The 20,935-nt window shown below is 42.5% G+C and overlaps 1 protein-coding gene and 1 long non-coding RNA gene across 5 annotated transcripts in view; one reads left to right on the top strand and one right to left on the bottom strand.

Annotated features, from left to right (window-relative positions):
- Nucleotides 1–408: 408 nt before the first annotated feature.
- Nucleotides 409–12,136, bottom strand: LOC116489420. Of its 2 annotated transcripts, none has more exons than XR_004253293.1 (4): nucleotides 11,965–12,136; nucleotides 7,268–7,466; nucleotides 6,228–6,345; nucleotides 409–3,145 (listed from the first exon to the last, which is right to left on the bottom strand). It is a non-coding gene; the product is annotated as an uncharacterized LOC116489420 (long non-coding RNA). The 2 variants fall into 2 exon arrangements; XR_004253292.1 differs by having other exon boundaries at nucleotides 409–2,469.
- Nucleotides 12,137–12,845: 709 nt separating this feature from the next.
- PPP2R5E (protein phosphatase 2 regulatory subunit B'epsilon) overlaps nucleotides 12,846–20,935 on the top strand; it is a 76,549-nt gene continuing 68,459 nt past the window's right edge. The window contains exons 1-2 of one of the 3 annotated variants that reach the window (XM_032187827.1): nucleotides 12,846–12,919; nucleotides 15,511–15,674. In XM_032187827.1, coding sequence (XP_032043718.1) covers nucleotides 15,518–15,674 — 157 coding nt within the window. In that variant the 5' untranslated portion in view covers nucleotides 12,846–12,919; nucleotides 15,511–15,517. The remainder of the gene's footprint in view (nucleotides 12,920–15,510; nucleotides 15,675–20,935) is intronic. The other 2 variants (XM_032187826.1, XM_032187825.1) reach the window with 2 other exon arrangements.

Raw genomic sequence — 20,935 nt, 5'->3', positions numbered from 1 at the left:
TGGTTTTTTTGCTCTTTAATGTAACAAACATCAGTAGAAATCATTTTACCTAATGACATCTTACCTAATGAGTTGGCCTACACTTGAACCTGGCTTTCTGGGTGAGGAGTAACAGATTCGGATGCCTCGTGTTACCACTGGTATCGTTTGTGATGGTTTTACTCAAGCACACTCGTGTGTGAACCAGAACTTTTTGTACAGGTGGAAAAGTTACCCTACTTCTGGGGCTCTTGGGTTTGTACTGTTGTCCAGCTTCCCAGACAAGAAGGGAATTCTACATACATAAGCATGTGTCTTACTGTAGCAAGCAAATGGGTTCAGGGATGCTTTTGCTGAGTTAGTGGAAAAGTTGAATAAGCATGGCTGTGGTAAAAAAAACGCAGAATGAAGATAAGAAGTAGATAGATACAACTTTGCAGCTCACAGTTTATTTAAAAGTACTTGCAAGTCAGTACAAGCAGTCCTGGAATCTTTTTTTTTCTAGATTAAAGAACCAAAAGAAGAACTGAAATATTGCAATTAATAAAACGTAAGGAATTCTTGGCAGAGTTCAGTGCATGCAGGTAGTCCACCCGATGTCAGTACCCATCTTTCTGTGGCCAGGGTATGTGGTAGGATAAAGCAAAAGGAAGCTCTGCTCCATGTAGTGGAAAATGCTGACAGATAGGTTGTTTTTTTCTGTAGTATTGATTTTTCTGAGCACAATCTTTTTTTTAAAAAAAACATCCTCTCAAGAAATTCTTTGGCTGTGTACAGCAGTCAATGGCACTTAGTCCCATTAGTGGGAAAATGGATGTAACCACCTAGGGAGTCTCTGTTCAAGGAAACACGGGAAGACAGACTGAATGGAGTCTCATCTTACTCAAACTAGTTAGACATTTTGACCAACAGTGTACTCTGTTTAACCACAGAAAAACTGCTCCGAGAGGATGTTGCCATTACTGGGAGTTGTACCAGAAACGGCATCACCGTGATCACAACTCCGGTGAGAAACCTTTCAAGTCTCTGGTTTCACAGTTCCTGCCTCCTGGGTTGCTCTGAAGTGACCAAACAGTGAATTGAAGGATGAGACAGCTAATGATAACGCGATATGATGCAAAGGACATGGTATAAAATATCTTAAAGCACAGTGAAAATGGGCCTAATGGCCAGTTTGTTAAAAAAAAACAAAAACAAAACACCATCAATTGCAAAGTAATTGGAAGTGTAAATAACTTCAATTTTGTAAATAAAAAAGACTTAATGGGTTTTGGAGTGTGGCCAGTCTACTGGATTCTCAATGAAAACACACATTTTACAGCCACTGGAAACTTTCTGTGTTGGTATGATGGAAGAGAATATCCCATAAGTACTACAAATCAGAGAAGTTCTTGATGATGAAGGTATACAAGGGTAGCTAATGCTAGATTAGCTTGCACTCAGCCATTTTGGTAAATAGTATGTGTAGAGGAAAAACATCAGGAATTTCATAATTGTTCAGAATTAAACTGGCCATAAACATGCCTAAACAAATGGCATAATTCTTAGGGCCTCAGATCACAGCAGAACAGATAGGTAGCTCACTGAAGATTTTCCACGCAAAAAAAAAAAGAAAAAAAGAGTTAGTATACAGGGTCTAGAAGAATGCAAAGTGGTCTTCGAAAAGCTTTATTTTTTCCTTAGATGCTTAATATAGTCAGTGGAGAGTGGTCACAAGCAGCTCAGAGCAAGCCTGCCATTCAGTGGAGAAAAGTTTTAATGGAGAAATGGTGAAGACTGTTCCCAAACTGCCTCTCCCCAAGGGACAAAGCAGCCTCATGAGCGTTTTAAGACTTAAACAGAGACTACTTGCCTGGACCTTACGCCAAGGTTGCTCCCTTGTTGAATTTTTAGGAAAAAAAACTGTGATGGGAAGGGGTCCATGAACACACACATGCACACATACAGGGGTTGAATCTCAAGCTGGCATTGCTGCTAATTCACCCAGGCACTGAAGTCCCCTTGCTTCCAGGATGGGGGGCGGTACAGACAACATCAGCATTGTGCTGCTGCAGGAATACCAGGCTAAGACATACCTGTGGCATATGTTGGCTGATCGTTAGCTGAGGTAGAGAAAATGTGTACCAGTTCCTGCTTATTCTGACAGCACCCTGAGCAGGGACTGGCTTTGAGTGTTAAGGAGAAATCATTCTAAGTCCTTAAGTCATTCTAAGAGTATGACAGATCTCCAAAAACCACTTAATCACTGGGATAAAATAAACACGTAAAAGTTCTGACAGATGTATTGTACAAAGGAGCTTTAGGCTTGATTACCCAGGCCATACATGGGCAAGCTGTTACCAGTCTTCCTGCAGCTCTGGATGGATCAGGAATACAAGGTACTTCCCTTTGTGCGTCCATTCCAGAAAGCAGGGGGATCTGAGATGTGAAGAACCACCACGTAGGACTGCCTTGGGCTAAACTGATTTGTGTCTGGATCCATGCTTCAACCTGCAAGAAGGATACTGGGCTGGGATTCCAGAAATAAGACTTCTGCATGGGAAATATGAGCCATCCTATTCAGCACAGTTTGTAAAAGTAGCAGCCATCTGTTGGGGTTTATAGAAGGCTGAGAAACACAGGATGTTTACTTTCATTCAGATGTGCAGTGAATGTGCCTCCTATGAGCAGACTTGTTACAATACTAATAAAACAACTGGGACATTAAGCCCAAGAGAAAAGCTCGTTAAATGTAGCAATTACATAAATTGAACGAGCAAGATAGAAAGCATTGCAAACATACATGCACGCACATACATACATAATCGCTTAAGTAAAGGGTCAGCAGAAAGGAGGTCAGACAGAAATATGGAATGAATGCACTAACTTCCAGACTCAATTGACTGCTTTCCTGGGTGCTCTATGGAAATAATAGGGGAAAGGTAAGGTAAGAAAGGATCTGCTTTCCAAATAAGCCTACAAAGTAGAATTATGAGCTGAGGTTCATGTAGGCAAATTCCCCCAGTTGGAATCTGGTGTTTCCAACCATACTGAAACATCGGCCACACAGCGCCAACAGGACTTGGGACCTCTAAAGGGGAGACAGCAGCATTCCCGTATCACTGATGGAGACCACCAAGATCATGTAAGACGCCTGAGAGGGGATCAGGTCCAGGTGTCTTCAGCTCTGGGAAAATGTGACTCACATGTGAATAACCTGATGCTACTGTGAATTTTACCACTAAACGGGAAAAATTCCCATGAGAATTCAGAGACGTGAGCAGACTGCTGCAAACACTAAGAGAAAGAATCTAAGAAGTAACCGAAGATGCAGATGGAGACACTGGCAAACAGCACTAGCAACAGCTATGGTTGTTTTTGCCAACAAACGAAAAAGTTAAGTAAAGTAAATCAAATCAAATTAAACATGTAGCAGCATAGATAGATGTACTACCTTCTTTATTTTTACTATTTTTTTTACCATTTTTTCCCCAGCAGGTAATATAATGTCTTTGTAGATCACAGAGGAAAGCAGGCTACCTTACCTAAATTTGTTTAATGGTTTGAATAAACGGGTAACATTTTGGATGGCAAATATTTTTGCTAATGAAATTGAAATATGCATGTGTGGCATACTGGTGGAAATCTCCTGTAGACGATTACCAGCAGGAGCAACAATAGATGACAATTTTCTTGAAGAAACAATTTGAATGGGATGATGGGCAATGCTAGCGTGTGACAGCTTTGGTGTGCATATTTGCTGTAATTCTGTCAATCTGTTAAAAGCAAGGCAGGGAGTTGTGGTAGAGACCAAGAGGCAAGACGTTAAATTGCTTATATGTATATATCCAAACACTGTGCCAAGTGTCATAGCATCAGGAATGACAAAATCTACAAATCTCTTTGTAAAATTGTTCTCAGCCAGCCACTGAACTTGGACTCAGCCAGGCGTTGCCCTTGGAGCATCCCACACTCAGACTATGAGCTGGTGATAACCTTTCAGGAACTACGCTCATCAAAGTTAACAGGGCAAATAAAAAATGTCTCAAAAGCTCATCACTAAAACCCAGTAAGACACGGAAATTATTCTAAAATAACTTTGCAGAGAAGAGCTAATTTGAAGAGCTCTCATTAGCTATTTGTGTACTGAAGGCTCTTATTATTAGAATGTCATTGTCCAATCTATTTTTTCTGGACTTAAATAAATGCAGTGCAGAGGTACACCTATAGAAACTGCAGTTAAGAGGTGAATCTACTTCCATGTAGGAGCTCACTTCGAAAGGCACATACCAGAACTAAATATGCTCAGAAGTGCACAATTACATTAAATATTTATTTATTCAGGATGAGTGAACAGTCTATGTGGTCTGATTATCTTTTATCTGTATTTGAGCTGATATGGCTCAAGTGGGAGCCACAGTTTCTTTGAATGTACTAAACATAGCTTAAAATGAATTTTCCAGAGGTGTCTGGTGGTACTTTTGCAAATCATGTTTTTAACTCCTATTTGCGTTCTCTTAAAAAAAAAAAAAAGAAAAAAAGAAAAAAAAGAAGAAAGTCTTAGTTCTATTTTTGATCTCTCATTCAAGTCTTGGTTATAGATTCTGGCTATAAATCCTTCTGGGAACTACCTGACAGTGGAGAATGTTGAAAACTCTGTAAGTATGAGGGTTGGATAGCATAATAAAATATCCACTTAATAATGGTAATAAGCCAAATCTTACCATAACACATTACGGATTTTATATTGGTTCAAATTCTTTTACGTTTACTGAGTTATCCTACTTTAAATCTGGTTTCTAGACTTCTCTATAGAAAGCTGATCGTGGTGCATTTTTATTTAGTGGCAGATAAGCTTCTAAACTCATTAATGTGTTGTATATATAATGTATGTCGCAATTATGCTAGCATGTTAAAGTCCAAGGACAATCTAATCTCCTTGGTGTTCTTCAGCATGTTGTTTTTTTTTAATCTGTTCATACCTTTCGCCTCTGTAATGGGATGTGAAAGGTTGTTTATTTCACCTTGCCAGATGTACATATAATACAAAACAGTTTTGTAAAATAAGTCACTCATTCACTGTCTCCACTCCATCAAAGATATTGACAGACCTCTGCCAAATTCAAACTGGAGGTTTTTTTTTTTGTTTTTTTTTTTTCCAAGCTCAAGATTCCCAGTATATGAATCCCCTCCTTGTGTGGTAATTGCACCAAGCCATCTTAACTTTCAGTCTTCTCATATTCTTTTTTCTAAATGCAATCTATACCAAAGTAGGCGGCATTAAAGATAAGGATGCGTGATGGATTTGTACAATGGTATAATGACGTTTCCCATTTTATTCTCCATTCCTTTCTTAACCTTAACATTCTAGTCTCTTTTTTGTCATCAGGTATGTGAGAGGCTTGAATACTATTTCTTTTCAGCGTTTCCAAAGAAATCAGTTATATCAATATGCTCATTTAAAGTGAGAAATTCTCATTTCTTCAACTAAGGTTTTGAACTTCCAGCACTTGCACAGAACACCATTTCTGTTCTTGTTCCAATTATCTAGTTTTGTGTGGTCTGCTTAGTCAGTTGTTTGCTATTTTTCATCTCAATCTAATCGATGCCTGTGTTTTTCCAGGATTCATAGCTTTCTGATTTCAACTCCAGTTCCTGTTCTCATTTGAAGACAATCCCTTCCTTGCTCATCGTTTATATGGTATCTCTAATTCCTGCAGAGTGTCAGCAAAAAACTACAAGCCTTCCTATTCATGTATTTTTTTCAGTGGTAAAATTATCCTATTTGTTTAAACTTGACAGTGGGTTTGGATTTTAGAAAATGCTCTTACAGCTTTTCTTTTCCTATCCTTCCTATTCCAGCAGTATTCACACGTTCCTCTCCAGGCAATGTTCCTACAGCTATACCTGCCAGTCAGGGAACAGACAGCAGCACTGAGGGGCTTGCACCTGTACTGTTTATGGCTCGCCCTCACAGTGGGTGTAGAGGGCACTACTTGAGTGCAGGAAACAGCCAGAGCTAAGTTATATGGTGTGGATGTTCAGGAGCCTGGTTCTTCACCTTTGATTTAGCAGTACAGCTCCAGACAAGATACTAGCAACCACTTTGCAGCTGCAGAAATACCACACCATCGTCGTAACAGAACACCTGCCTGTATGTTCAACAACCCAGGCTCTACCAGGCATTTCCTCCCTGCTGAGATCACTGCTCCAAGGAAAATATCCTTACTATAAAGTGGTATTTCTTGTATGGAAAGAATTCTGCTCACCTGTCTGCTTTCTTCCCTTCTCCAGGCCAATGTTCCCCTTGAAGTAAGACCCTTTCTTTCACTGTAATCTCATCACCACTCTAAAATGTTCCTGCGAGTTGCTCCGTATCTTGATTTTCTGTGCAAAGAAATCATACTTTATGGCCTCCACTGACTACAGTCTCTTAATTTGCCTCTACCACATGCACCACTAAGTGAACTAAGCTTATCCCACTCAATTCCTGCCTCTGCTGCAGTTTATTTGTTGTGTTCTCCCCCCCCCCGCCATGTTTTAGCCCATTATTTTTCTGAAAAGGTAAGGCTGGAAAACACATTGCTCCCTCCCAAACTCTTTGTTTTGTTTTGCTCAGCGTGAGGGCAGTCCTGCGCATGCAGCAGGCTCCCACGAGGATTTGTGTTTATACCTGTAACTAACACTCAGCCATTTCCTTCTAAGTATTTCCGCTCCTGCTGTCTCTAACAGTTTGTTCAAAAAGCCTGTGGAAATGCCCTCGGCACCTGTACAGCCCCTTCCTCTGCCTAGGTTCATGTTGCAAGCTTTGGAACCCATCAGGACTTATATTTTAAACTTATCTAAGTGCTTTAAGACTCCCCCTGATGTTAAACATTCCCTACAATGCTGAGCTACAGAATATAAATGTATACTTTTATTTGCCATCATTTGAAAACTTTAAGTTGAAAAGTATCTAAACGTTAAAGCTGTAACATCGGACTGGTGTGGGGTTACGTGGGTTTTGGTAGTGGGGGGCTGCAGGGGTGGTCTCTGTGAGAAGAATCCAGCAGCTGCCCCGTGTAAGGTAAGGGCCAGTTTCAGCCAGCTCCAAAAGGGACCCAATGCTGGCCAGAGCTGAGCCAATAGGTGATTTTGTGCCTCTGTGAGAGGAGATTTCAGAACACTCGCTTGTTCTCTTTCAAAAGAAAATTCTTCTGTCTTAGCCTACTCAGGCCTTAGTGCCTCTGTACTTTGGGTGAATCTCTAGTATCAGCTGCTGCTAGAACCACAGATACGCACTAAGCGTGGGAGGGAAACCAACAGGTACCTCACAGGAGCTGCGGGAAGCGCTCTGAGAGCTGTTCATACATGCGAAGCACTGCTGGACACCTGGACCACCCACTGGTATCATATCCATTTCGTTCGTTCTGGAGTGTGACGATGCTGGAAGCTGGGCCAAAGGAGAGGTGCTCGTCTGGAGAGGCCGGCAGCTCATCAGAAGAGGCCAGCTTTGTACTGGGAGAGAACTGAAACGAGAAAACTTGAGCAAAAAGCAAAGAAACAGAAGAAGAAACAGGAGGACTTCTTTAAGCTGGGATTCAGACATGCTGTGGTGGTGCAGGGGACAACATAACGCGAGTTGGCTCTCCGTTTCCGTGTGTACTTTCAGCCCACAGAGGCAGCGCCGCGTGTGGCTGCCCCTGGGGAGGGCTGCAGAGAGCTGCAACCCCCCGAGGCCGTTGGGCAGCGACCGTTGGAGAGGGATCGAGGACGGCACCGCCAAGCCCGAAGCAGGCAGAGGGAAACAGGCAGAGAAGGGAAGTTAACTAAAAACCCAGAAAACTACGCCCAAAGGAGCACCTGGGACTAGAAGGCAAGTAAAGAAGCTGGGGGAGGGGAAGGATTTAATAATAATTAAAAAAAAGAACAAAAAAGGTAATTGGGGAATAAGCAAAAGCAGCTCGTTTGTTGTGCTCGGAGGCAGCTAGCCAGCTGCAGAGGTGAGCACGATCCTACTTATCTTACCCAGCTGACTACAGAAACAGGCTTCTAGTGACGCCGTGTCTATAAACAGAGAGGAGTTAGTTCCCATTCGGGTAGTTGTGTCTCTGACCCTAAAATCCTCACCCCACAAGTTTATCAGGAATTCGGCTCCTGAGGGCACTGACAGCGTTATCGCAGAGCTGAGACGTGGAGGAGCGGGAGGCAAAACATCCATGTAATCATACAGGCTTCGTATGCCAGAAATTTGGCACAGCAATTACATGAGTTGGCCAAAAGCTGGCTGTACCTTTCCTCTCCAAAACATGAAACATAAAAATCAGAAGTCAGCTGAGGTGTAAACAGACAAAATAGATTTTTTTCTTTTTCATTACAGACCGATTTGATTCAAGAGCAAACAAAAACTCTCAGATTGTGCTGTTTCAATCAAACTGATGGAGCAGGACAGTCACTTTGATGCGGTATTCCACTGTGTTCATTTTTGTTAAAAGATGCATCAGAAAAGCCTTGTGCTCATGCTGATTTGCCTCTTCAAACAGCACTGCTGCTTCCTCCATAATACTTTCTCTTTCTGGTCTTTTTCCTGCTGGTCTGAATAATTAGTTCTCTGGGGAGATCATGTCTTTTCTTGCTTAGCAGTATTGGAACAGGGAATATCTGAACTAATCCCATGGTACCTCGATAATGCTCCTTTTGACATATAGGAGATCCTTTATGAAGCATTATATGACCCCTTCTGTAGACAAATACATGTCGGATGTGCCACGTGAAACATTTACAAGCTCCAACTAAATCCATTTATGTTTATCACTCAGCAGAGCAAGACTTCCACAGCGTTACCTATTTAGCAATCCTGTTTGATAAGTTTCTATGTAAAGAGCAGACAGAACGCCAGTGTGGATGCGGGCTCCGTATTCCTGCCTGGGTGGCCATAACAGATGGTCTATAGTGGAACTTCCGTCACAAAAAAATAACGTGAAGCAGAACAAATCTGAGTCACTGGTACAAAAACTCTGTTCTGGAGGACTCTCGACTGCTGTTCTGACTGCTAGGGTGCTAAAAAGGACCGTGCGTAGCTGGTGAGGAGCTGGCCCTGAAAATTCCTCTCCAAGCTATTTTTAAAAACCCTTTTGTAGACCAGTAAGGCAGTGGAACTTTTAAAAGGTAGGCTCATCTTGTGCCTTTGACAGCAGTGGAGAAAGAGTGATCAGAAAACCTTATTGTTTGTAGCTCTTCAGGAGGGGTTGCAGGTATCGCATGCATGCCTATTTGTAGATAGCTCCACCGTATGTGAGCCATCGGTTGTGAACTTTATCTGGTGACAGTTCATTTTTATTCTTGCAAATTAGTATTTTATATATTTATACAGACACATAAAATATGCAGATGTGTAAAATATCTGTAGTACTTTTTCTTTTTTCTTCTCCTTCACCTCATTCTTCTCTGTTACACTGGGACCTGTGTAATCATTTTTAAAATACTAAACTTTACAAAATATAGGCCAAACAGGGAATAGGAGAAAGACAAGTAACCGTGCCCCTTTTAAATATTAGGAGTTTTACATTTGTATCTTACGTTGTGATCTTAAATCTCCTTACAGATGGAGATTTTACAGACCGAAACAGAAAAAAGAAGGCAACCTGGAAAAAAAAGGGAAGGCAACTCTGTAAACTCTGCTGGCCAAATGATAAAAAAGAGGTAAGATTTTTCTTTATTCACTGATAAACCCCATATTTTTCTTGAATTGTTACCATAGAAATATCACCAAGTATAAAGCATCATAAAAATGTTTTACACGGTCAGAATGGACAAAACCATAGCACATGAAGCAGTTCTCAGAGAAGACAAACTATCTGAATGCATTATTTACCACCCTGTTCAGCTGTACTGAAGAACTAATTCCATAGCTATTCCTCAATGACAGAACGACAAGTATAAAGCCTTGCGTGCAGGACAGCGAACTCGCACTGGGAGCTCTTCAAGCAGTCTTGAGTTTTATCCCTTCTACGACAGGCACCTTAATAAATACCCCTACCACGTGCTTCAGTTTTAGATTTTTAGCATTTCGCAACGATCGGTCTTCTCATTGTGAAATGAAATCCAAGAACAACCATTTCACATGCCATGCTCAACTTCACCTAAAAAGCCTGTCTAGCCATCAGGCTGCGCTACAACTTCCCTTTTAGAGTTTGCCATCAATAACTTCATGAGCTGCTCCCCATGCACTGTTCAGTCCAGACCAAAAGAAGTGCACAGGCCAGTGAATAAATCTCAGTATTACTGTGTGAGGCTGACAAACAAAACTAATGGAATTAAGTACACGTAACAAAGCCAAATATGTGCATCTGTGGGTTTGGTTCCTCATTGATCAGAGCAAAAGGAAGTTAATGTTTTTGCAAAATTTTACCTGATGTTGGTATAAAAACCAAACTGACCTACATTCTTTGTTACAAGCCACTGCTTGCATTTAGGTTATTTTTGTGAAGTTGGTTTAAGTGAATTTAATTATATACAAATACCTCTTTTAAATTCAGTTACACATTCTGTAACCATGGTACAGCTCAATCTCTGCTGAATTTTGGTCTTCCAACTACACTACTGAGGAATGCAATTGATTTACAAAGATGACATGTTTACAGTTTTCTGACTTAAAAGCACACAGAATTTTATTTTAAAGGATGTCTTGACTGCTTGATTGTCCATCTGTCCAGTAATAAAAACAAAGGGAAGGTATTAGGACTGTTGCAATAAATCAATTCTCAAGTGGCATTACTGTCTACTTGAAGTAGAAATAACTGGCTTGGTAGGTCAGCAGAAATGGATGCTGGGGTAAAACAGCTCAGCAATATTGTGAATAAATCACACTGTCTGAAAAGTATTTGTATTGGCATATGTAAACAGGAACATCGTCTGTGATGGGCATGACAGAGCAGATGCTGGTGTTTATGAGGCCTTGGCTGTAGTGCTGTATCCAGTCTTGGTGCTGCAGGTCAAAATAAGATGTGGGTGTTTTTCAGAGAAGACAGTGAAAAGAAATAAGCGTATTCAGAGGATTAAAAATTAGACCCACAAAGAAGGACTGAAAAGAAGTAGAATTGTTCAGTCTATATGTAGTAAAATTTAGAGGAAACATGCTTCTTCGGATATGCAAGAGGCACATTGAGAGATGTGAGGCAAAACTGTTCATGTCTATCACAGTTACCCTTCTATAGCAGTGAGCTTTTATTTAGTGCATTCCTTCTTCCCCTTAGGGCCGCAATGTGAGTTGGACCAGGGAACTTACCTGACTGAAAATTAGTAATTTTGAAAGCAGGTTCATGAGAGCCTAAAATCGGTCTCGGTTACCTCTGTCACAGTCCCAGCTCCTCCATTAAACCTGTGATGGTGCTCATGTAGCAGAGGAGTCAACAGAGTGGGACAAATACTGGGTACCCTTTGCAGGATTTTGTAGTTCTCCGGGACATGACTGACCCACCAGAACAACCAGCCTGCAAATTGCCCTCAAGCTCAATTCATGAACAATTATTGTGCATCAGGGGGTTTTGGCTGTATCAACCCAGAAGGGCTGCAAGTAATCGATTCTTTTTCTTTTCTTTTACTGCCAGAAATACAAGGGCAATAGGGGATGGTAGTTTAACCACAGCAGCCATATTAACACCACTAGATGTAGTCTGAGAGAAATCGAGCCATCACGCCAACAAATCTAAACAAAACGATGGCAATCCTCGATGCCACCTACAACCGCTCATCGTGCTGACCGCTATGCATATAAACACACTTAAAAAAAAAAAAAAAAAAAAAAAAAAAAAAAAAGGAAAAAACAGAAAAAAAGCGAAGCCAGACAGATCTTCCCCCTGACAGCCCCCCGGCAGAAAAGGGCCCGGGGGTGCCGAAACCCCGCTCCCTGAGGCGGCCTCGCGACGAGGGCCGGGGAGTTTACCTCAGGATTACGGGTTTTTACCTCAGGATCACCGTTTTTACCTCAGCAACACCCTTTTTTACCTCAGAATCACCGGGTTTTACCTCAGCCGCCGCCGCTCGTCCGCCTCCCCCCTGCCCGCCGCGGGACGAGGAGGGCGATGGCGGTGCCGCTCTCCGCCACCGCTCTCCCGTCGCCGCCCCCTTCTTCTCCTCCTTCTTCTCCTTCTCCTTCTTCTCCTCCTCCTCCTCCTCGTCGTCGGGCCGCTCTCCCCTTTCCCGGCTGTCCCGGCGGCGGCGGCGGGCGCCAATGAGGCGGCGCGTCCCGGCGGCCGGCTCCAGTGGGCGGGCGGGGGGCGGCGGCAGCAGCAAGGCTGAGGCTGTGAGCGAGCGAGTGCCATGGCCGGAGCCCGCTGAGAGCCACAATAGCAGCGAGCCGGAGCGCGACCCCGCCGCCCGCCGGGACCCCCCCGCTACACCCGAGGCAGCCGCCGCCGCTCCAGCCCCGTTCCGCCCCTCGCAGCGCTCAGCCTCCGTCGCTAGCCCCCCTCCCGGCCGCTCCCCCTCGGCTCGGCCCGCACTCCTCCTCCTCCTCCTCTTCCTCCACCTCCTCCTCCTCCTCCTCCTCCTCCCCCCTGAGCCGCCTCCTCAGGGCCCCCTCCGCCAGGGCTCCGCCGGGAATGTGAGAGCGAGGCAGCGGCCATCGCAGGCAGGGGCCGCGCCGAGTGCATGGGACTGAGCGGAGCCCGCGCCTGAAGCCGCCCGAAGCCGCCAAACGCCGCCCTGCGCCGGGGAAAGGCCGCCGCCAACGCCGAGGCCTACAGGCTGCGGGCCTACTACGAGGCTGCGGGCCTACTCCGGGCTCCCGGCGTACCGGCTGCGGCCGTACTACGAGCTCCGGGCGTTCAGGATCCGGCGCCGCCGCCGCAGGGAGCGAGCCCGGCGCCTCCCGCCCTCGGGCCGCCGCCGCCAAGCAGCGGCCGCGCTCCGCCGAAGCCCGGCTCAGGCCGCCGCCCGCCCCCGCCCCGTCTCCTCCGGCTTCTCAACCAGGAGGGTCAAGGTAACGGCGCCGGCGGGGACGGGTGCCCCGGGGTTGGGGACGGCCGATGGCAGCGGGCAGGAGGCGGCCGGGGCCCCCTCGGCTTCCCCTCGGCGGTATTTGCACCGCTCCCCCCCCCCCCGAGGCGAGCACACGAAGCGAGCCCCTGTGGTGAAGGGAGCGACCCCAGCCCCTCAGCACTCCGCCCCACACAATCAATAACCTCCCTTCATCTTATATATATTCATATTTTTTATTTTTCCTCCCCTCGCTGAGGTAGCGTGGCTCGCCGCCGCGCCGTGCTGAGGGGAGCGAGGGCTCGTTTGGAGGGATGAGGGGAAAAAAAAAAAGAGCTCAGTGTTTACTGTAAGGCTGCTAGGATGTAGCCTGGTTGAATTCGAATGAGGTTTTAATAATTTATCAAGCAGGTTAGGGAAACTGTTACTAAATTTACAGCAGGGAAGTGTCAGGAAAGCTGCTCGCTGACACAATGAGCCTGCAGTTTGAGTGATCTGCTCGGGTCGCTGTCCATTATTGTGGTTGTTATTATTATTATTATTTTGGTAATTTCGTTCTGCGAGAGGGCGCAGGCATCCCTGCAGAAACGGTTACACTTCAGTGATGCACGTGATGAGGAGATGAATCTTTTTGACGAGATGAAACAAGGCCAGCAAATTCAGGCTCCACGTATATGTTTTTTTTTTCTGGTATCCCCAGCGTTTGCTTTATGTAACAGGTAACTTCGGGCTCCTGTTTTTTTTGGCGGACTGGTGAAATCTTAGAAGTGGGCTGCTGAAGTACAGGCTATTCTATTTCAGTTTATCTGACTTTTTTTTTATTTATTAATCTTGGCTGGGCCCTGAATGCCCTGGTGATGGTGGCATTTTTTTTTCCCCCCAGATGATAAACAAGGCCGGTTTAAGGTGCAGGATCTTGTTGCCGATACCGTATTATATTTAGCAAGTATGAGTCGGTAGTGGAGAATATCTCAGGAAAAATAAAAAAGATGGTGTAAGGTTTTTTTCGTTACTGTAATGCCAGCTGCACACTTTAGCATCTGGGTGCTGCACATGCTTCCTTCAAGAAGCTCTGGAGCTTGCACTTCCATTTTTGATAGATTTAGTGCACATATCTATAATTTTGCATTAAACAGTTCTTGTCTTTCTGAACTTGTTTACGCTTGCAGTAAATCCTGCTTTCCAAAGGTTTTATTCTAAAAGACAAATCCAAATAACGTCTGTTTCAATGGATTTAATAATTTCTGAAGCACACGAGTAAACAAATATTTTAATAATAAATAAAAAAAGTACTCATAAGTGCTCTCGATCTTCGGGAATCAACTTCTTTCAGGCTCCGAGTCACTTTGGTAATTGAAGTCAACAGACACTGAGGATGAGTAATGCTTTCCAAGGACACGCTCTAAGACCCTGATCCTGCAAGTGCTTATGTCGATGCTTAACTTTGCACGAGCTCGTGGCCCTCCTGAAATCAACACAACTGCTCTTGCTGCTTGTCGTGCTATTGATGTGGATAGTTCTGTTCATTTCAGCAGAGGTGCACGTGCTGGTGAAGTTAACTGTACACAGAGCTGCCTGAAGGATGTAGGCCAAAATCCCTCCTTTCTTGTTTTCCTTGAGTATTGCTCCTGTATTGCACCAAGATGTGGTAGGCCTTTTTAGCAGCCAGCACAAGATTGGTGAATACAGTAGCTGGGTGGGTGAATTCACTGTTTAAATATTTCTTTTCGGTGTTTCTGAGTATGGAATTAGCTACAGCAGCATTACCAAGGCCTGCTTTATAGGCAGAAGCAATGCTTATTTCTTAGACCAGCTGATAGAGTTGGGAAACAAACAAACTTTTGCTTGCAGAAACCTTCTCTTGGCTCCCTGCCTCTCTCTGCAAACCTTGTCTGGCTTATGCCCTTAGAACTATTATGGCTACCATGCTGCTATTATTATAGAAATGCCAGAACATGGAGTAACTGCGTGTTGAGAGACTCAGTACAGAAACTGAGAATTTTTAAAATGGAGAGTAAACAAGCAGTATGTAAACTTTGTCAGTGCTAGGGCAGTTGTGCAGCATAACAGGACTTTCTGCTGTACTTTATTATGTTGCTGCAAAATCTTATATGGAGTTGTGGCAACTAAACTGTTTTTTTTTCATCCTATTCATTTTGATGACTCTGCTGTGAAAAAAAGACATTTGTACCTTTTCAAGTACCCATTATTTAGCTTGCATGGTGCCTCACAGCATGAGTTCAAGGTACTTTGTCCCAGACAATATATAGTTCAAGGCTTCAATCCTGTGTTAAGTCTACAGGTGTATGAAGTTCTAGTGACACAATAATGTCATCATTAGGTCTGAATTTTTCCTGTTGCAGGATTTTTGGTAAGTGCGAGGCAGATAAAAAAAGGGAGAGAGAAGAACAATTCCAGTATTCCATTAAGGTTATTCCATAAGGCTTGCTTGTATGTTGGCGGGTTCCTAAAACTGTCTGGGTAAATTGTCAGGAGGAGAATGGTAAAGAAAGAGTGAGGGTTTGGGAAAGTTTAAATTAATCTTTACCCTTTTCATTTGTTTGGAATATGTTTGTAATACTTGTTTTCCTTCAGTAGGGATATGTCCTCAGCACCAACTACTCCTCCATCAGTGGATAAAGTAGACGGATTTTCTCGGAAGTCCGTCAGAAAAGCCAGACAGAAGAGGTCACAAAGCTCCTCCCAGTTTAGGTCTCAGGGCAAGCCTATTGAGTTAACTCCCCTGCCTCTGCTGAAAGGTAAGATCAAGAATGCTTTTTAATTCAAAACCAAAACAATTCTACTTTACAGCTGACTTCTGAACTCAAAGTATTCTATTGCCAGAAATTGCGGGGAATTTTTGCCAGTAATGAGGAATGTTTCATGCCAGAAATGTATGTATTTAAGCTCTACAAAATATTTTATCTGTGACTTGAGGGTGTGGTAATTGTTTGCGATACTTGTGGAAGTTTTAAATGCTAATGTTAACCCGTACCATGACTCGGATTTTCAAGGCGCACACACTGCTCAGCAGTTGAGCTAAATGAGCAATAATTTTGGCGAGGGCAGATTGATTTGTGAGCAGAGGGGCACTGCGTGACTTTTAGGATCTTACCTTGTAACGTGTGGGCCTGCAACCTGTGGCCCTGGTGCCAAATCTAGCCCGCAGGCAGATGTCGAATGATCTACAGCAAAGCATTACCGAGGAGATAGCATTTGTGAGTAGGTAACTCCCAGCTCCTGGCTTCTGCTGGGTTTGGAAATTGAAAGGTCCCATGAGCTGCAACATCTCAAGAGGAAAGATTCTGCCAATCAGGTCTTAGGCAAGACACTACTGCTTGGACAGCCTGCGTATCCCCGCTCCAGATGAATTTCTGCTGGCAAATTTAACCTCTAATTTGGGAAAGAAAATCATGATCCAGCATACAGCTCTTAAAAGGATGCCAATATCTCTGTAATATCTTGAATGCTTCCCCTAAATCCTAGTTGTCACTGACTTTCAGCAAAAAATACAGGGGCTGACAACACTTCTGAGAATTGCATCTGGCTTGTGTGGAAGAGGGAATCACCTTCCAGATGCGTTTCCTTCTACTGAATTCTTAAATGTTCTACTTGGTTTTTAGTTTTTTTTTCCCTTCTATTCCTTTTTTTGTTCCCTATTACAACTAATGAAACTAAGCACAGTTGGTGCTGATAATTCTGTAAAATAACAGGATTAATAAGTTTAATACGAGACCTGTCCCATTTTTGCTTTGCAGGCATGTAGATTTCCCATGTCCTGTCCTCTACCTGTTTGACAAATTTGGTGATATGTGTACAGATATATGTATTGGATGTGTAATTGCACTTTGGTTTGGTTCTTAGCCATGCTACTTCATAGGAATAGAGAAGGTGAGGGAAAACAAACAGGCAAAACCCAACAACCACATGCCCCTTATATGTATGTCTTTTAAATTAAATGAGACTTAGATTGTAGGATTTGTTCTGCTGAAGTTGTTACTGAAACATTTGGGGCTTCTTTCTGTGGGATGTGTGTGAGAATGCCCAGATGGCCATGCTCAGCCACAAGCAAGGTCCATCCAACTGCGCCGTGCTGGGGCTGCCACTGACCCGTTTGGAGAGCAGAAGAGCGGGTTAGGCCTGGAGTGACTCTGGAGCACGACTCTTCTACTCTTTGCCATCTTTCAGCCCAGGGTCTGCCAGTGCTGGTGGATTTTTGACTTTGTAGTCTGCAGTGAATATTCTTTGACAAAATTTTCCGGTTGTTTAGTGAAAGTATGATAAAGAAGCAAATGTTCCTTTAAAATAATTTGAAAACTCATTTTTATACTTCTGCAGGTTGCTTTTGATCATTTCTCTGAAATGCAGCAGCCAGTATTTTTAAGTATGTGAATAGAGTTTGTCCTTTTGTTAAATGGATAAATGACTGGTAAACATTTAGATTTATATTTGTATAAATGACTAAATCAAAGTTAAAATTATTTTACTTTGTGTATCCCTTTTCAGGGAACGCACTAGATCTCAAGCATAGGAAAAACACTGGCTTTGTCTGAGGACCTGGTCTTGCAGGAACACGGTCATATGCAGGTGCTTAATTTGACTCCTGTAGCTAGTCCCATGGATTGAGATATAAAACTCTAATAAGATAAAACAGATGGGGCGCAGAGAGTGTTGTTGAGACATTTATGATTAGTGTCATAATGAGTTACAGTGGTCCAGCTTCAAATTAAGAATCTGATCCTGTGAGGTAGTTTTCCCTCTCTGACTTAATGCAGATTCCCGCAAGCACAGGGATCTACCTGCACAGGTCAGTTTGTAGGATTTGGGCCTAACAATCTGAAACAACAGCGGGGTTGGGGTCCCTCCTGAAGGGACACTGGCAGTTAAATACTACACTACTCTTTAGAAATGTTCTTGACCTACCTATCAGTGTTCTTGGTATTTGTGACAACTAGGAGTATTTAACCTGCAAGGAGTGAGAAAACAAAACCCTTCTGCGTTTTTTTTTATTCTTTTCCTGGAAAATTGCCTGGAAGTCCTAATCTTTAAAAGCCTTTGGGATTGCACTTATCTTCAAACAAGTGACCAGTCCTATTACTTTATTCAGTAACTATACGATTTCCAATTTTATCCTTATTATTTGGGTCTTCCAAACCAAAATAGAAGAGTTATCAGTAAAATTGCTTTTTTTAAGATCCTGAAAAATTGAGATCAGTTTAGAGATCTACAGTTGCTAGGTTTATTTAAACTTTTTGTTTTGGCTAAGTTTCAAGCTGAATCAAACCTCTTCAGAATTCCAGTACAGGAAAGTTTTAGAGGACAGACTTTGAATTCAACCTCAAATGTATTTTATATTTGTGATGGAGGGGTTTTGCAGACAAAGCTATACGTGATATGCTCTTCTATTTTTTTTTTTTTTTTTATTAGAGCTATATTGCATATTGACAGTTGCAGGCTGTCTTCTTTCAGAGAAGCATCTGCATGGACCTCAGTATCTTTTTCTGATCACAAGTATCAAGTGTGCAGCAAACCAGATAAATGCTTAGTCCATTCTTTGCAAGTTCTTATGCTGCGCCTGTCACCATAATGATTTGAGCACCTTCCAGTCGTGTATTAAGTGACGTGACTACACATCTGTCACATCTTATCTGCTCTCATTCTTTTCCCCAGGGGCAGAGTCATATATAGTGAAATGGCTTGTTTTGGTAGTGTTTTAATGCAGCCTGCTGCTTTCTGTGAACATACATGAGTGTGTTGCAAAAACAGATAAGTCAGCATTGTTGTTCATTTGGTAATAAAAATGTTTCAGGAAAGAGAAATAGGAGACAGAATATGTTTCAGTGTTATGGACAAGTCTGGATGGTAACTTGCTACTTAGGAAATGTAGTGAGAAGTGGAGTTTTCAGTGCTGCTTCCTCCAGGTAAAGAAAGTATAGGGAAATGAAGTTGTTAGCATGTGTTCTATTGTTTTTTTAATTAGCAGAAGTGTGTGTATTGTTTAGCACTATGTAAACAAACACTTGATGTATTTATAAAACGCAAGGTGCCTTCTGAGGCTCTCTTGGGCTCTGTTCAGACTTCGGAAGGCTCTGAGCCAAAAATCTCCTGTGATCTCCTACAGTCAAGACTTAACATTTCTGATAATTTAATTATTTTGTTATTTATTGCACTGTAACTCAATCTAATTTGGAATTCCCTTTTACAACATGACTGATGTTGAGTATAACATTTTGAAAGCAGCCTTTGCTCCTTTGTTTTGAGTGTAGATGAATGGGACAAGTAGTGCTGATGGAAGTTGTGATGCAGATGTCCTGCATTCTCAATGTGTGAACTCTTAAATATGTTTCAGTCTCACTTGTATTTAAATGTTTGCATGCTCTTGCCTGGTGTATCTTGCACTGTATTATGGTTTCACGTTTTGCCTTTGCTTCTAAAGAGCCATCAGGGCTGGCAGGTCCCTTAGGAAGCTGGTTTGTGGCAGAGCAGTGCTGGTGAAGAGCCCTGTTCTGGGGATGCCTACATCCACCTCTGTGCCTTAGCCAAATCCACACCGAGTTTGTTAACCAAGTTTGTGGTGTGCCTCAAATCATGCTTGGTCTGTAGTGGAAGGTAGTACTGTATATGCCCTGGCAAGGGGTGTTGCTTATGTTGCTTACTGGCAGATGATTTTACTTTCATTTTGTACAGATATCTTTTTGCTTGGAAGTCCTGAGCAGAAGAGCAGTAGGAGTGCAATGCTGGAAAGCAATTAGTGGGGGAAAAAAGTGTCTGGTAATACTGGACATGTGAAAACAGACTGATTTCAGCATTACCTGTAAAAGCTGAGTTCAGTCCTGTTTGTGCCAGTACCTGTAACAGTAGTGGAGTGGCCAGGGGATGAAGACATACATGCAGATGACTGAAAAGATCATATGGCTTATGAAGAAATGTTGAGCATCTTGAGAAATTGGGCAGAAAAGTAGCATGTAATTCACAGTATTCCCCCTTCATTCATATCAAAAATACATGAATAAGGTAAAGCAAACCGTACACAAGTACAAAAGTAAGGTTGTTTTTTAGCAAATTTTAAAGCAATCTATCCTATTTTTTTAATTTCAGGGTATGCCTCTTGCTTACTATCATTCTTCCACGTTTTCCAATGGTCTAATATAGTGTAGTTACTTTCGTTTTTTTTAAACTAGTGCATGTTTTTGTTGAAAACAGGCCTCAGCTCAAACTATAATTTTTATTTTTAGATAATTTTTCTTAATTAAAACAGGCACTCAGAACAGAAGTTCTCTGTCAACAATACCAATTGCTTTGCTACCTCAATATTATGAAATTTATTGAGCTTCTAATACATTTATCAGATAGTTTCCATGGTGTTAAAGAACTGCTGTATTGGCAACAAATGAGCACTGCATAGTCAAAAGGGGAAAATCTTTCACATGCTGTTTGCTTTTGATCAGTATGTTATTTCCCTACAGGTGAGATTTTTATTATAAGCATTTCGTAAGAATCCTATCTGTAGGTTGAATGCTGTTGGTCCTAAGCAGTCAAAAATCCTATCAACTCCAGAAGACTTTTGCTTAAGTGAGAACTGCAAGATGCATACCACCTTTTTCAAACATAGCTACATTTGATTTTTTAAAAATATCTTCTTTATCATAAGATTTAAGACTGAAAAAAGCTGTTTGTTTTTAGAATACCACCTTCAGAATTGTACGCATGGGAAATGATTATTATTATCTGAGTTGTAAAAGAAGAAAGCCTCAATTTTCTGTTGACTTCCATGGGGGTTTGGCTGCTTGTCATTTCTGTGCTGGTCTCCATTTGTGAAATTTGGAATGCTTTACAAATGCCAACCAACTATGAATAAAATATCTAAACTAAATACTTTCTCCTAATTTATAAACAAGAATGTGGGTTCATAATGGCTGTGCCTTTCCAAAATCAAATTTTGCTTTATTTCCATAATTGGTAATAGATCCCAGGACTCCTCATTTATTGTTTGGAAGAAATGCTGGAACTTGGTTAGTTC

This window comes from Aythya fuligula, chromosome 5, assembly GCF_009819795.1.
Source record: "Aythya fuligula isolate bAytFul2 chromosome 5, bAytFul2.pri, whole genome shotgun sequence".
NCBI classification, from domain to species: Eukaryota; Metazoa; Chordata; class Aves; order Anseriformes; family Anatidae; genus Aythya; species Aythya fuligula.
This window is presented reverse-complemented; position numbering and strand designations above follow the sequence as displayed.